Here is a 17,764-nt window from a genome sequence, read left to right on the forward strand (position 1 = left end):
CTTTCAGGTTCGAGTGAAACATCAAGACATTCTATGAGAAGAATGTCATTAACTGATACACTCAGGAGAAACAGGAAAAACACATTAGAAATGAAATGGTTTGGTCAAGTATCAGTGAAGATGATTCACATCACCTTTTGAAGAGCCTGCTTATGGCTCTCCTTCTTCTCTTCACCTTTTCGGGCCAAAGCATAAGCCAGTCGCCTCTCCTCCTCCTGTAAGACAAGGCCAACATGGTCAGGGATGAACTAACATGAGTACAAGAGCATCATTGACATTTAACCCATGCAACTTAAGGAGTCTGCCCCATAAACCTTCTAATATTATTTGAGTCCCAACATTTAGCCATAAAGTCTAATGACAACTGGTCCATCTGCTGTACGATAACATCGACTGTTTGGGTCTCAGTTAGTGTTTGGCTATCTAGCACTAATGGTCTTTTATTTACAAAACCTTTTCATTTGTTATTTTTTTTTTATTTAAAATGGCCAGTAAGCAATACACTGAGTATTATTCAATAATGAATACTATACAATATTAAGTATAATATTCACAATTACTGTTTCATTTTAGAATGACTGTACTATATATTGTTATTATTCTATATTTGTTCTATTTTAACATGTGTAGTATGTGAAATTACTGAAAAAATACAATAAAGCCTTTATACAATGCATGTTAATTGTTTATATATCTTTACGATTCATATAATGCAGTACAATGGGATTTTCAACTAACAAGAACGTTGACTTGCAACTAGGTCATCAGACCAGAACCCTTTCATAAGCAGAGGACCATCTATATTTTGAACCAGAGTTACGATACAATTTACAAAATAAATTAAACAAAAAAAACTAAATGCTGGTGATTTCATCACATCCTATGGAATATTACTGAATACTGAATTAAGTTTGTGACACATCTCGCAGGATAATAAATGTCAACGTAGTGATGCAGAATTGTACTTGGACTTGTTGGAGACAGCTTAATGCTATAACTCAGTGTGCTAACACGGGCCTAGCATAGTACTCTGGGATGGGAGGAGGCCTAGCTACTAGTGTCACACATGTCTCTAAAAATGCCTGAAAAACTTCCACTTGTAGGAGGGTGTCCCATCACCCAATCTGTACAATCAGAGCTGTGCACTGTCCTGTAGCTTCAGGAGAATATACTGAATTTTTTGAAAAGCATTTAATCGGCAACACGACTTGTACTTACAGCACATTGAGCTCAGTGCTTCCAGGCCAGTCTTGGTTTCCTTCATCTAATTTAAGATGTTATTATACTTGCTCACCGGTCCTGCGGCCTCCCACATTCTGTTAGAAACTCCTTCCACAACATAAGCCTTTCAAGTGACATTGTTGATTGGCTCCAACTCCCCCAAAGTATTACGCCAGCCTTTTGATACTCCGTCTTTGTTTTGCTTGATTCGGCTCCAGTTCCTGGGCCACAGTAAGACCTTCCACTCTCACCGTGCCCAGGCCCTTACTACCGTAAATCCATGCTCTGGGGTCTAAATGATATCCAGACACAGACATCATGATGTATTCCTAAGACATATGTACGACTGGCAACACTTGAATGAAGGTGGAACGGAGGTGGAAAGTAGAGATGGGGCATGGAGGATGTCAGGCAATGTACAAGAGGCAAGAATGATTGTAGGAAGCCAGTCTGAGAAGAAAAAATATCTTCAAATTCTGGCATGGGATCCCACCAGCTACCCGGGTGTGTGTCTGCACCACATACTTGATGCAGATACAACAGACAGGCAGTGTGCAGTGTAGCCTTGCCTCATTATTCAGATAAGACCAGTGCATCAAGCTAACAGTGGGCCTACACTGCAGGATGAGTTACAAACCACGAGAGAAATCTTTCCCGCCGAGACACACACAGGCATGGCCCTACAGATCACACACAGGGACAAAATAAATGCATTATGAAGTGGCAGGCTTAGGGTTGGCTGCCAGGAAATTCCATACTGTACAAGTTTTTTTGCAGAAATATAGAAAAATTAGGGGTATGGTAGAAAATCATACACAGATATTAAGGGAGGTACAAGCTCGAGGCTGGACAACTTCCATGAGCAACCAAACACATGGGATGTTACCACAATGCTTACAGTAAATGTGATAGTATCGTGCCTGTAAAGCACTTGTACTTCAAAGCTCCTTGGGAATGTCACACTAGTCTGTAATTGATGTTCAAGAGTCAACATGTCTCTCTGGCCGCCCAAGGTATTTATTTTTGAAGATTACAGACACCGAGGCCATAAAGAACATACACAGCATCACAGGAGGATAAGCATATTGATGTGCGCAGTGTGCATGCAGGCTTACAGGCCTTACCGTGACACGCTTTGTGTCGAGCTGCCCGAGGCGAAGCATGCAACGCAGAACAGTGTGCTTGTAGCAGGCATCTCGCGCCACAGGGTTTCCATCCAGGGTGAGTTCCAGCAGAGAGAAGGACTTCCCCAGGCAGCTTAGCTGATCAAAGCTACACAACAACACACAGATCACAATATGGAGGTGGACATGGGTATTGCATTGTACAAGCTATACTGTTAGGAACCTAATTTACAAACCAATCATGTGTCAGAAAAGGACAGATGGCAGCAGGTGGCGTAGTGGTTAATGCTGCTACCTTTGGCCTCAGAGACTGCAGGTTTCAATCCCACTTCCTGCTGTACCAACCTAAGCTCCTCTACACTCATCTTATGTATAACTTTATAAACACGCAGTAGGTCTGAGAACAGAGCTCAGACTATACTGTACGACTTTGTAAGGCTCTATGAAGGAACTCTGGTGCCTATGTGTTTAAGGCTCCGTAATTTAGCACAGTCTCCAAATGAGCTCTAAAGCTCACAGGTAATGGACGCTTAGTAAATACGGCCGTTATATGAACTCGTTGTGTTTTAGTCATTCTGCATCAACTGTACTCTATCAGTGAGCATTTTGCAAGAGCAGCATAAAGAGCATAATAGTAATAATTCAGCCTAGGTCAGATTCCGAGCGTCAAACAGTGACAAGAAATGGTCTTACTTTTGAAATGTTTCAAAGATGATAAAAAGCAGTCTTTATGATATAGGAAAATACCTGGATCAGGGTACATCTCCTAAATTGTTCCGTTAAAAATTACCCAGCTGTATACATGGGTAAATGAGTGCTTAACACTCTAAGTCACTTTGAAAAAAAGCATCATTAATGAATGAATGTAAATATACTGTGATGCTGGGTACAGTATGAGTGGTCAGGCAGGGTACAGAAGGGAGCAGTTGGACAGAGGGTTGGAGGCTTGAGCAGAATGGAGGGGCTTTGGGTGCATGTGTAAGGGCCGTACCAGCATTGTGAGAGTCCCACAGCGCCGTCCTACTGGTCATTCGCCAGGGAAACAGATGAACAGAGTGTGCTGTGCTGAGCTCCAGCACAGACGTGCTATCACCGTCAGCAGAGGCGTGATATGTGCCTCTCACTTAGCTAAATTTAGCCATTCTGCTAAAACATGTGCAGCTTGTGGGGCCAAAAGAAAAGCAGCAGAGCTAAGTGGGGGGACTGGGCTGTCTTCAGGGGGACAAAAAAAAACCAGGACTGGGGCCTGTCCAGAACATCCTACACCCATGAAGGTCTTGAGACACTTTTTACTGATGTCTTGTTATACAAATAAATGGTCCTCAACACTCATAATCATGTAGACTGAACAAAGAGCAAAGACATGAACATACTGTCACTGCTGGAACAAGTCCTACTATAAACTTAAATAACACTGTTGGGGGGTCATACTTAGCTCTAAGTACACCAACAAACAGCATTGTTAAAGGACATAATGAAACACAATAGATAAATCACCCAACTAACTCTTGTATCGCAAGTATCACTTTGAAACAAAAAAGGAAGAACAGTCAGCTGCATAATTCTCTGCATTTTTAGTGAATAAAAAAAAGACAGGGCTTTATGTGCCAATGCCTGTGGGATATGAGCCATGTCTCTCAGCGCTGGAGATGCACTTGTATTACGCAGGAATTAAGCAAACATTTTTGACAGTAAAGCTTTCAGCAGCAATGCTTTCTGCCAGAAACAAAAGCAAGCTGGAACAACAATAATGCAGGCAGCCACCGGAGTAGAATTAGGAAACACGCACAATCTAGGGGTAATTGGACACTTAGACCTGCTCTTTTGGAAATTATTGTAACTGATTTGAATGCCTGTAAGCCGACACATGGGGACTCACGAGTGAAAGCAGCTTTATTTCCAGAAGTACGGTGAATTAAATGCTGCACAAATAGACAGCCAGGTGTATGCAATTTAATATATAAATTCACTAATGCAGAAAGTTATAAAGCCTGAAATCAGAGAAAACAGGAAAGCTGGTAATATAGGGATTAGAGGGGCTGCATTTGGACCCAAAGATAGGAGGTTTGAATCGCACCTCCAGCTGTAGTACCCTTGAGCAAGGTACTTACCCTAGAGCATCATTACCGGCAGTATAATGAGTCCTCATAGTAAAACCCTTGACTAAGGTAAATCTAATATCACAACTGAAATAGTGGATTCAGCATTGCTGTTCTTGTTCATTTATTTACCCTAAACTTTTCCAGTAACAATTATCCAGCTGTATAAATGGGTAAATAATTGCAAGTAGCTTAACATTGTAAGTTTCTTGGGAGAAAAGCAACAAATTAATGAATAAATGTAAATGTAACAGGAGAGTGCAGAAGAAGGAAATCTTCTCTGTGGACAAAAAAAATGTGTTCCAAAACAGGATTCTTGCCACAGAAAAGTCCACAACATCAAAAACCAGAAGAATAATGAAAAAAAAGTGTCTCCCTTCAATAGTGGGGAAGTTGGGTGCTCAGATGCGGGTTAGTAGAGACACCTGTCTCAGGCAAGAGGGGACCTGCTCCACCACTTACCTGGAGATGCTGTTGCAGCTGAGGAACAGGCGCTGTAGGCAGGGCAGCTGGTCCACCTCAGTCTGCAGAGAAGAACAGGGACAGAAAGGGTGAGGGGGACATTTCAAGGGATGCAACAAGAGACCAGACTGCCCCGAATGCCTGGTCAAGTGGCCCTCCTTTGTTCCACCTGACCCACAGAAGTTACAGACTCCTGACCGCACAGCATATGCAGGTGCGAGGGTTTACTAAGGACTACTATAGAGACTGTAGAGCTTATTAATGGCAATGAAACTACCACCATACCCTCTGGAGGTACATAGAAGGATTCTAAACAAACTCTTGTCCATCATGGACAAAGATTCTCACCCCTTGCACACTACCCTGGATAAAGAAAGGAGCTCCTTCAGCAACAGGCTGGACTAGCTGTGCTGCTCCAAGGAGCCACATGGGGACATTCCTGTCAACAGCCATCACGTAGTATTATGAGTCCTCATAGTACAACCCTTGATTAAGGTAATTCTAACATCACAATTGAAATAGGAGATACAGCATTATTATTATTGTTGCTCTCCTTCTTGTTAATTCATTTAATTGACTTTTCCCCAAAGTGGCTTACACTATTAAGCTACTTACACTGATTTACTGATCGATCTATCTATCATTCAAAAATTTACAAGGAAGGAATATCTGGATTGTGCTCGCAGAAGAGGAAATGAATTGACACCGGTCAGCCATAATTCCTGTGTGTTTCTCTATTGAGTGGTTTTGGAGCTGAGGTCAGTGCAGGAAATGTGTGATGCACCATGGGGCTGTGAAGGGGTGCAGGGAGTAGGGTAAAGATAGCCAGAGAGCAGTTACAGAGCACAGTGAAGACACAGGGCAAGTTAATATGGGAAAAATTAAGAGGGCAACACTGGAATACAGGAAGAAAAGACAGAGATGGTGATGTGACGTACACCCGTGATGTGTTAGGTGGTAATGTGTTAGGTTATGATGTGAGGTGGTCGGGTGGGCATCTGTGTTGCTGACTCCATCCCTGGAGCTTTCGAGAGCCACCAGTTACATCCCAACCAACCCACCATGCCTCCCTCCCCAAGTACTCACTTCCACTTCATTCAAAATTTCATGTGTCATGTAAACAAATAAACCTAATTTCACCATTAAAAGCCCATCAACGTCACTTAGTGATCACAGCCACTTAAAATCAGGGATTTCTGCTAAGGGGCAGCTGGTTTGGCGGACAGGTATGAATGCCATCTCCTGCTGTATTACCCTTCACCAGGGTATTTACCCTGAATTGATACAAAGGCTGTATAAATGGGTACAGCAATATAAATTGCTTTAGAGAAGATTATCAGCTACATACATAGAGCATGCAGGTTTAAATAAAATCAGACTGAGACTATAAAATTTCTTACTTCAATTCAACAGGCAGTTATGAAATTAAACACAGAACTGAAAGCAAACCTAACTGGCCTGCTAAAAGAAAAGTCAGAAACCCAGACCATCTGCACCATTAGTGGATGTGCAAAAAACTAGTATGAGAATTTCAACAGACCTGAATGCTTCAGACATGAGTCTTGTAGCTCTAAACCTCAGGATCACTCCCACCCACTGTCAACTAAAAGCAATCACATGGCAACCTTTCTATAAAGCATTTTCATGGCTTCCACAGAGAAAATTCCAGAAACAGCTGAATCAAACTGCAGCACAAACAAGAGAAAGGCACACTAAATGTGACAGGTCCTAATGGACAAGTGGTTACATTTCTGATGTTGGGAGGCCTCACCTTTCTGCCAAGGAACAAGCCACCTCATGTATGAATGTGGTTCTCCTGCTTTGCGCACAGACAACAAGCCCTGATCCATTCACTAGCTGCTCTTGGCCTGTGTAGCATCATCTATAGCAGACAAATCTGCTGTACTGGATAACGATATGAATTTATGATAGTGCTGCACTCCATGGTGCTGTACCTATGAGAGTTATTTAAACAGATTTTCTTCAGCAATAGAAAAATGATTCTCGCTAAACTGAAAAACTGTAAACTGCTGAAGATGTTTCATTAAGTGACTAACATGTTCCTTCCTTCTTGGTGCTCCAACAGCCTGGCCTGATGTTGGTGTCAGTATTCTACAATAAAAGCTGACTAAGTGCCCTTAATGCCTCTAAATCAAGGAAGTTTGGACACAACTGGACAGCTGCTTACGTCATATAACTTCATCTCCATTTTTACCAGTATACTAACATCAGAAACCTAAAAACTGAAATCTTGCAAGAAGATGTCTTGTGAACCTGTCAACATATCCATGCAAGTCAGGAGCCTCAACATACAGTACGGTGAATTGCAAAAGTATTCAGACCCTTTAAGGTTTTCAAAACACTGCAGCATTACGAGTGATGCACATACTTTTATGACCGTAAATTCATATGTCTAAACAGATTTCTTTTAATGATTTTGCAACAGATATCATATGAAGTACACCTTCTTACTTCTAAAGTTTAACCAAGAGGAAAAATGTCTGAACAAGGAAAAAATTTCCTTCCCATTAGCCTCTGTCTGGACCCCACTGAAGTGATCACATTTACTGAGAGGGGGTTTAAAAAAAAAAAAAAAGTCTGTTTTAGTGCTATGGCTCAGGTTGTGAATCTGAGAGACAAATATGAAAATGACAAAACTGTATCGCAAGGACAAAATGTATAGATTTGGAAAACGGTACAAAACATTCTGCTTTATACCTTACCAGACTTCACCTCAGAGCAGTGGAGAACTGGAAAAATACACAACAATATGTGCTTACAAGACACAGTGGCAACTGGAATGTCACAGGTGTGTTTCCAGGCCAGGTGTGTATGAGAGGTTTGGGTTTCTAAATTGGTATGTGCCTCATCTTTTTTCTCTCTGTTCTTAAACACCACAAACTTGTCAGTGATGTTTTAATTAATTGTTATTCACTGACAGTGGTGAACACCCTGAAAGCTCGCCTTGTTTTTGACATGTTATTTACCTCATCATTCCTTGTCAAATATGGAACTTACAACATAACAAGCAACAGAGTTCCATAACTACACAGGTCTCACAAGCCACTCTCCCCCCCATAGAGCAGAAAATATTTTGTAACTGCATGCTTCTCCTTATTTTGAAAGAACATGTCAACACCAACATTTCGTCTTTAGAACTGTTAGCTATGCATTTTCAAAGAAAAAAAATTTTCCCCTTTTATATTTAATTGCTTTTTCTTCACTATTCTGTTATTAGTTGGCAGTAAAAAAAGACAATAAAATGCAGTTGGCACTAAAATGCACTATAATAGATACTAGTTACTAGTACAACTGAGAAATGTGTTTTATTAAGCTCTTACTGACTGTGGAGATGATAAAAGTTCAATATGGTCCATACTTAATGAACAGACATGTTCAGATCAATGGCACTAAATGAGAGGTTGTGGAGATGACACATTTTTCATTTTTAGTATATTTAAAAGAGTCTAGTTTTGAAGTTGATAAAAAGTTATTTATTTAATACATTTTCACACTAATGATTGCACATTTCATTATCTTCTGCACAAAGGAAATGATATTAAAACAACACTGGTGGCATTTTTCTCTCTCAAGCTCCATTCATATACTACTAGAATTTATCAAATTAAATGTCAAAACTTTTTCCACAGTAAGTTCTGATGCTTGCACAAAAGCACAGGAGTGGTGTGAATACTTTTCCTTATGTTTATCACATAGCTGCTCTAGAGATGTACAGGAGAACTGTTATCAAGTGGCACTGCAAGAAAAGGGAATCAGTTTTTTTCACCTCCATACACAAATACTTTTGAATGAATTTCCTGAGACCAAGTCTGCCATTTCAGTATGTCTGTCTGAACCGCTTGTCCCATACGGGGTCGCAGGGAACCGGAGCCTAACCCGGCAACACGAGGGGACACACCCAGGACGGGACGCCAGTCCGTCGCAAGGCACTCCAAGTGGGATTCAAACCCCAGACCCACCGGAAAGCAGGACCTGGTCCAACCCACTGTGCCACTGCACCCCCTGATTTCAGTATGTGTCCTTCTCAATTTTATCTTTGAGGAGAAAGAGAGGAAACATGAAATGTTGTGAAATTAAACAAACCACAAAGCAACAGCTTAACTAACAAAAAAATAGTGCCAGGTCTGTAGGTAAAAAACTAAACTGTGCCAAAAACATCTGGAGAGGGAAAGCAATATTAATACGACTGGAAATGAGAATAAGAGACACTAAAGAAGTACTACAGGATTAAGGCTATAGGATAGAGTTTATAAGAGAAATTCAGCTACAGGAGACACTACTGGGGACAGGTTCAGTCACAGAAGGCATCACAGCCAAGGAGATCAAGGGAAGGACATATTACATAAGAGAAGGCCATCTACAGAAGACATTGCAGAAGAGAGGGTCATCTAGAGAAGATATCACAGTAGAGAAGGTCACCTACAAAATCACAAAAAAGAAGGTCACCTGCAGGAGACATCACAGAAGAAAAAGCCAGCTGAAGGGTGAGCATTAGGCACATCCACTGGTCAGGGAATGCCCTAGACACTCGGTACCATTTCAACACGCTTCCCACTCTCTCACCACAGAGGAGATGCAGTTCTGGCAAAGGTTCAGCTCAGTCAGGGAGTTCATGCCCTGCAGGTTGTCCACTCTGGAGATGGAGTTCCCAGCCAGGTTCAAAATACACAGTCCTGACAAGTGAGATAGGTTCTCTATCTGGCTGATCTGAAGAAAGAAACACACAAGAAAGTGTAAAAAACAACTCTTACATTCTACTTTTTCCAGGATAAGAAGTGTCCAATTTCAAGTCCTGAAGGAGCCTCAACACTTTCCCCTCCCCAGAGCAGAAGGGCACCAGCTACATAAACTTCCCAGAGTGGATCTTCCGAGGACTGAGGAGAACACAAGAACCCATCTACAGATTTATCATCATTTTCATATCTGCAGGTTTGCATGATTTATTATTCTTTATTCATTTGACATTTTTAATCCAAGAAAAAAAAAAAAAATGTATTACAATTATTGACCCATTTTATACAGTAAGGCATTCTTTCTTGTACTACAGCTGGAGCAAAATTTGTACTGGGAACCTTCAGACTGTAATGCAACCACCCGAAACACAACTATACCCGTTTATCGGTTATCCCAGATTTCTCAATGAATGTACTGACATGCAGTTACCATGTGATTTTATTTTTCAAGTAAGCATGTTAGAGCTTATTCCAAGGAAATTAATGACCAGTCTCCTCTGAAGAATGTTAAACAACATCTGTTCCCTTTTTTCCTGTACATCGTGTTTAGAAATGTAATACGGTGTACCGATAGGACTGGGAAATGGTTCGTTTTTTGATATATAGCAAAGTAAAATTTGCTAAATGAAAAGTGGACTGTGGGTCCTGAGGATGGTAAAAACCAAGAGAATCCCTCTAGTTAAGGGCTCTGGGGCCATTGCGAAGAAAATTTCTGGCAATTTAAGGCCTGGGGGTCCCATGTTAAGAGCCTAATCAACATGGATGGGACATCAGGGAGGGGGTGAAATGGAAAAACCTGGTAGTTTACATTTCCATCATCCACAGCATGACAGAAAGATGACCGATGTGACACTAAACCTCTGTGAGACTGGGAAGTTTACTTCAGGTAAACTCAATGTTCATTAGCTCACTCAAGCCAAGCCAGCTCCGTTGTTAGAACTACTACCGAGATTAGCACAACAAGGGAATGTTCCACCTAGATTGAATGCCTTCACAGTCCAAGGCTATCCCTCACTCCAGCACATAATCCTATTCTCCTCACTGCACCCATATTTAAAAGAAACTGATGCCGTTTCTCACAGATGTCACCAAAACTGAATAAATTAAAAAGATCAGTACAAAAATCCATACCCAGTTACTCACCACAACCAAGTAATTCAGTGACAAAATTCCAAATAATAATTATTCTGAAATTATCCCACAGGGCTCAAACTCTCCAGTTAAAGGTGTTTATTTCTGCAGACTAACTCAAAGTCAAAAATTCTAGGTCAAGGAACTACTATTTACTCAACACATGCATAGACAAAGTTATCAAATTATGCAAAACATCTTGTTCTGGTCAAAAAAAAAAGCCTTTGTGGAAGCAAGTCTTTTAATAAACTTTTTTTTTTATTTTAGCAGGTTTGGCCCTCTAGACAATCGGTCTACATTGTTACAGTTACAAATAACCAAGATAACAGCAGTTGGCGCATCTCTGAGACCAAACAGATCACACTGTCAGATCACACATAGAACGTGTTAATGAGGACTATGGAGTCACTGCACTGCTCTGCTTTTAGCTGTTGGTCAGCTGCATGCAGCACAGTTGTGTGTATACAGGAGATCATTCAGAGAGACCCAGCTGTGGCTCCTTCACTGGATTTTCACTGACATGTAAAGACAACAGCATTAGCAGACTCAGAAAGTAAACATCTGGTAGACATCACCGAGCTACAGAAAAGGGGCAAAGAGACAGCCGAGTCTGACTGGGTTTGATGGAGGAGATGCCTGACAGACTGTTGTTGGCAACTTCCATCCCTTCACAGTAGAAGCAACACATGGCACAGTTGTTAAGAGTCACTGCCTTCGGACTTGAAGACGCCAAGTTCAAATCCCGCCTCCTGTTTGATCGAGGTGACCCTGAATCACTACAATAGAAATGCCCTCATGTATAAATAGGTTAATCATTTATTCATTTAGCTGACACTTTTATTCAAAGCAATGCACAGCAATGTTAAGCTACCTGCAACTATTTACCCATTTATACAGGTGGGTAATTTTACTGGAACAATTTAGGGAAAGTATCTTTAGCCATCAACTGGTGTATGTCGCTTTGGAGAAAAGCATCAGCAAAATGAATGAATATGTAAACTAACTGTAAAAGACTCCTCTCTTTCCAGTTTCAGGTGCTCCCAGGGATCCCACAGTGACTCCTTTGTGCCCTGCTCTGTTTAGTGACTTTTGAGGACAAGTGGGTGTTGCTATCCCCACCTGGGACCCCTTATGGGAAACCTCCACAGAGCACTCATTCACACAAATTCAAATTTAACTTAACACTCAAAATTCAGGTTAGCCTTTGAACACATGTATGAGATTACACCCTTAATTTAGTTGGCAGAGAGGGTTTGTCAGGGGAAAAACTGTTTCTTTTCCTCCCCTATAATCTGTACAAGCGGTTGCTGAATAGCCGTAAGGGCAACTTGCACAGGGAAGTAAAGGACATGCCCTGGTTTGCCTTTTCTTGTTTGGTGGTATGTGCCCCCAAAGAGTGACAGTCACTGAGAAGCAGAAAACGACTATGTTGAGACCCATGCCAGAAAGCAAACACTGGCTGCAAGGTGCTACTTATACGACCATTACTGTTCAATGTGCTTAGCAAGTCCCAATGCAGCAGCAGGCCAACCCCACCTCAAGCAGCAAGGTCAAGACAACCCAAGACAAAGCGGCCGTCCATCAGGCACTCATCCATTCCTCACATGCCAGCCCTAATTGGAAGAGAAGCAGAACACAATGGGCCTCATGTGGCCTGGCAGTGCCAGGAAACCAGGGTTCAACCTGAGGAGCACCCAGGGAATAATCCACCTCATCAAAGGGGCCCTTGTGGAGTACAGTCAGGCTGGCACAGGGCTGAACTGACAGTATGTGATGTGCTGGATCAAAATCAACTGGAATTAAAGGCTTAAAATGCATGCAAACAGCAGACTAGCAAAGAACAAAAGCCATGTTTATGTTTTAGTTAGAAAGTACAGCAGGAGCTCATCTGTATAATTCATCGTATTCTGGAGCAGACTGTGTTTTGACTCTGGCATATTTTCAGCAATAACAGCTATAATGATATATCCGAGTCAAACACCTGAAATTGAAAACAAACCTGATTCCCGTGTAAGTCCAGAATATCCAGTCTTGTTACGTTTTCCAGACCTGAAATCTTCTTTATCCTGAAAAAAAAAAAACATCACACCAGTAAAGGTATGTTCACAGGCAAGAAAAAAATAATAATTCTTATTACAATAAATAATAATTGGTTAACATCCTTATTATGAAATACTGCGGTCAAAAATACTATATAACATTCATAAAAATAGGGCTGACACATAAATACCATTGAACTCCAAAACAATAAAATGGAGATGTAAGAAGTTAATATTAGATTGGATGATGAAAATTAGCCCAATAATGGAACACACACACACACACACACACACACACACACACACACACACACACACAAAAAAAAAAGACAAAATTTCAAACATTAATAGATGAACTGTATATGTAAGAATTTCAGCCAATTTCCTCTTTGCTCTATTTCTGTCAGTGTTCATGTTGAGTTTGTGAACAAATTTTAAATTCTGATCAAAACAATAAGCGATCCAGTTAGACACACAACTGGAAACTACATTGGTAGAATACATGCCTTTTAAGATATAGTCATACATTGCTCTCCCACTAATTCTATTAGTGAACAAATATTGTTTTCCATATTACACAGCCTAAAGGCAATAAAAAGATTAGGAATCCAAAAGAACAAAAAGATTACTATAAAGGAACAAGTTTGTGATGAGCACTTTGAAGCTAACAGGAAACACTGAATATGAAGTGCTATGCTGTTCAGCTCAGTCTAATATCACTTTATATAAATGAATTGATGCAGTCAAAAAAAAAAAAAAAAATACAAATAAAGGAAAGGTGTGAATGCCCTGTATCCTCACCATACAGACACAACTAGGACAAAAAGAATGTTCATAATTCGTTTTGTTTGCAAATGCAAACTCATGTTTACAGTTAAATTAACAGAAGCTTATTAATACAGACAACTCTCTATTAATTCAAAGTTTAGATATTTTATGAAGCTCAGACAAGAGTAATTTTAAAATTCTCTGGAAGATTAAGATTTTTTTAACAATACATTTATTTGACAATTTTCTTCAAAGCAACTATTTACATAGCATGGCAATATTACTGAAGCAATTTTAGGGTAAGTACTTTTTTAAGGGTACTACAGTGATAGGAAAGACTCAAACCAACAACCTTTGGATTCAAAGGAAGCAGCTTTAACCACTACATCATTACACTGTCAACTGTCTGCACTTCACTTAACTGGATAGTATCTGGAAAAATCTTTGATATAGCCATAACATTTTCTTAAAAACTTTTGACAAAACTTTCTAACATTTTTATTCACTTCAAACTGCATAAAATTAAAAGAACTGAAAATATTTTGTCTAAAACGATCTCATATTTAATCCAGACTGTTAACTGATTTATCCCAAAAACATGCTCCACATATCATTGTTTTAGTGATTACCAGACATGAGCTGTAAATACTGTGGAACCAAGTTGAATTAAGATATTTCCATACATCTATTCTGTCTCTGTTTTGTCTGGGTGAGCTTTTACTGTCATTTATGGGCTGGATGCATAAATACAGGTGTTCTCTAGCTGCAAAAGCCGAGATTTCGGAAATAATCGGTGAAGAACATAACACACACACACACACACACACACACACACACACAATTTTCAGAACCGCTTGTCCCATAGGGGGTCGCGGGGAACCGGAGCCCACCCGGCAACACAGGGTGCAAGGCCGGAGGGGAAGGGGACACACAATTAAAAATAATAGTTTGAGGATTACAAACTAAGTAACTCGGACATTTGTAACACAAGTACATGAGTATTGATTTAAAGGATTTCATTTAAAAATATTAAGTGAATGCCTGCCTGCTTTTCATCTTAACAGAGCAAGTGACAAAAAGCTACCACTGGAGGAGATAAAATAACCAGTGACAGATGTTCATGTTCAGGGTGCGTCCAGCTCTCTCCACATGGAGCCAGAGATGGGTGGACAGGATGGACCCAGTGCCTTTGACAAGCAACTGCCAGGACTTGGGTTACAGGACCTCAAAAAGGCCAGCAGAAACCCAAACCTACGGTATGTTCCTTATGAAAGGCGCCAGTAACTGCTCAGGAAATGGTCCTCAGAACAGAAATTCCACATTTTATAGGTCTGGAACAATGCCAGGCTGAAGCAAGGAGATCTCAGTGGCCTTCACCTCCCTGACTTGAGACTTTAATGTTCTGTGGCCCAGTTCTCTAAAGTAAGGTGATATGGAGCAGTCATGTATGCTGAGAGAAGGAGCATTGTTCATACATAAACAGCATGACGTAAACATTTTATAGGGTTTGACAAATATTAGTGCACTCAAGAAGCTTAATAAATATATACTTAAGACAAGTGCATTACATTTCTCAAGCATATACAGAAAAGACCAAAGATATGTTATATGTAAGGGTTATTCAGCTAGGGGACTGGGTCCAGGATTTTGTTTGTCTGGCAGCGAAGCACCCCTAGATCTGAGACAAGGTATTCACTGGGTGTAAGAGCATTATCTCAACTAACTGATACAGTTAGTTACACCTGCATAACACACCTGTTCTTTCCCAGCAGCAGCACCTGAAGGCAGCAGAGAGAGGAAATGCCAGACATGTCACTGATGCGGTTATGGGACATATCCAGGAAGACCAGCCGCTGTAAATGAGACAGGTTCTGAATCTGGGTGATGAGGTTGAACTGTAAGTTGAGCTGGCGAACCTTCTCCCCTCCTTCCAGGTGAGGGAACACCTCCAGGCCATGCCTAAGCAGAGCACATCACTGATACACATGGCTGAACAGATCAATCAGACCTCAGTGTTGCTTTTCTGTTACGCAAGTGAAAATTAACTTGCAAGTGGGGACAGAATTACTGTTGGGACATCGGTATTGTTTCATAGGCCACTCGATTCATACACAAATTTACAATTTCTTTCATTTCAAATTTAAAGATGTTTCTGTTGCTGTGACGGAAAAAGCCTTGAGAGCATCATGTACTGCAGCTGATCTGGATAGTGTGTTCTGTTCTGAAGTAGGAAAACATTATCGTTTTTAAAAGTAGATTTGCTGCTACCTGCAGGCAAATATAGACATTGCATTAAGTTGTCTCAAGAAAACCTGGAATACAGACTTGCATCACAGTATTTACATGGCCCTAAGAAAAGTTTCTCACTTCATTTCAGATCCATCATTTGCTTTAGTGGAAATCATCTAGGATGTAACGCCCCACTAAATGAATATTTTGACTGTCAATCAATATTGACTGTGAGATCCTAATAATATCCATCTAATCAATGTTCACATTGCAAGGTCCATGCTGTGTGGGCAGTGCAACTCAATTCACCTGTCCAAGTCCAGGCACTCAGGGCTGGAAGCATAGTCGCCATGACAACAAGAAGTGATGGGTAACCAGGGAGCCAAGATTTCCAGGAATGGTGCAACCTCACCTGATACAGCATCAACACCAACGCAAGAGTAATGTATATTAATATACATGGCTAAAAGATATTGTGCCTGTGCCCAACATATCCCCAGTAACGCCACAATTCTTTACAGTGTAGCAGTAACGGCTATAGCCTGGAGGACTTGTACAGGACAGTCTAAGTTGGTTCTCACCTGCAGGGTTTGCATTGCTTTGGCTGGAGGCAGACCCTGAACTATGCATTGCATGAGAAAGCCAGGCTCTGTGTGGTTGAAACCCCATGTCCACTGTTCCACCAGAGTTGAAGTAACTTGAGGTAACTGCTGCAGTGGGCAGAAGAATCTGCTCTGGGCTCATGAGCTCAATGCCAAATGCCTGCACAGGTGTGTGAGAGGCCTTGTTGCCACTGTGCACTGTGTGCTTACCTTCTGCAATAAAATGGCATGGTGTTAACGAAGTCAAATAACACATTCATTCCATCAGCAATCTACAAATCAGCAGAAAACACTGACAACAAGGAAGCTGAGTTAAAGCAGCACTAAAGTCAACGTACCTTGTTTCGATACAGTTACATTCAGGCTGTAAGCAGGGACATCTTTAGACACACCCCTGTTGAACCAAATACCCAGCTGAAGATATAAAAATGTGATTTTTATAAGACTGTTGCTGCTGAGTGTAAGGGAATTCACAGCTTTAACTGTATGTTGTCCTACTTGCCTTATTCTTTTTCCATCATTTAGAGAAACTGCTCAAAAAGAATATACTATTTGCATACACTAAATGTTAATATGCAGAAACTATGGACAGCATCATGTTACACGTCACATGTACTCACGGGCCACGGGACTTGCCGCTCGGGTACATGTGAGGTTATGGTGGCGGGCTGTAATCTGTAGGTGTTCACCTGCGAAAAACATCACAGCACAGACATCAGCAAGAACCAAATGAACCAAGCCTTGGAATGGGCACCATCAACATCAGCACCAACTCCTCAGGCACTAGGTAGGTGGCCAAGAAATAGTGAAAATAGTATAACACAGTATTATCTTGTGGGACACTCTAGACTAGTGAGATCACATGAGAGGACAACCAAGTCCAAATAGTTGGTTTGTGTTTTTGTGCGTGAACTGAGAGGTCTATATTGTGTAAAGCACTTAATTTATCAATCTTTAACCTTAAAAAAATAAAAATAAATTAAAAAAAAAAATCAGATTACGGTTTTTTTTTTTTTTAAAGTTACTAACAAAAGGAAAAAAAAAAACTTACCGTGGGGGATAGAAATCGAGTCGGATTAACGTCTGGTGTTTAAAAGCCTTTAAAAAGGTCTCACTCTAAGAGAAAAAAAAATAAAAGATAAATTAAAGCTCTGTCCTGGTTATTACTACCGTCGTATGTCTGACACACTTTGATTTCAGCATTATTTGTGGTATTTACCTCAAATTGTGCTGAATTCTTGGTATGTAATTTTGTTTTGATTGGTTTTATGACTAAAAGCTAATGTAGTTTCAGTATGCGAAACGAGTGGAGAAAGCGGTACTAACGCCTGTAAA

At 40.7% G+C, this 17,764-nt stretch overlaps 1 protein-coding gene across 1 annotated transcript in view; it reads right to left on the bottom strand.

Annotated features, from left to right (window-relative positions):
- The window catches only part of lrrc49 (leucine rich repeat containing 49), a 36,978-nt gene extending 19,214 nt beyond the window's left edge, over positions 1 to 17,764 (bottom strand). The window contains exons 1-12 of the mRNA XM_018748024.2: positions 17,649 to 17,764; positions 17,481 to 17,545; positions 17,050 to 17,118; positions 16,768 to 16,823; positions 16,409 to 16,642; positions 16,137 to 16,239; positions 15,354 to 15,557; positions 12,791 to 12,857; positions 9,491 to 9,634; positions 4,907 to 4,968; positions 2,346 to 2,493; positions 135 to 215 (exon numbers count right to left, since the gene is read on the bottom strand). Coding sequence (XP_018603540.1) covers positions 135 to 215; positions 2,346 to 2,493; positions 4,907 to 4,968; positions 9,491 to 9,634; positions 12,791 to 12,857; positions 15,354 to 15,557; positions 16,137 to 16,239; positions 16,409 to 16,642; positions 16,768 to 16,823; positions 17,050 to 17,078 — 1,128 coding nt within the window. The 5' untranslated portion in view covers positions 17,079 to 17,118; positions 17,481 to 17,545; positions 17,649 to 17,764. The remainder of the gene's footprint in view (positions 1 to 134; positions 216 to 2,345; positions 2,494 to 4,906; positions 4,969 to 9,490; positions 9,635 to 12,790; positions 12,858 to 15,353; positions 15,558 to 16,136; positions 16,240 to 16,408; positions 16,643 to 16,767; positions 16,824 to 17,049; positions 17,119 to 17,480; positions 17,546 to 17,648) is intronic.

The sequence above is a fragment of the Scleropages formosus genome, chromosome 5 (assembly GCF_900964775.1).
Source record: "Scleropages formosus chromosome 5, fSclFor1.1, whole genome shotgun sequence".
In the NCBI taxonomy this organism is placed as follows: Eukaryota; Metazoa; Chordata; class Actinopteri; order Osteoglossiformes; family Osteoglossidae; genus Scleropages; species Scleropages formosus.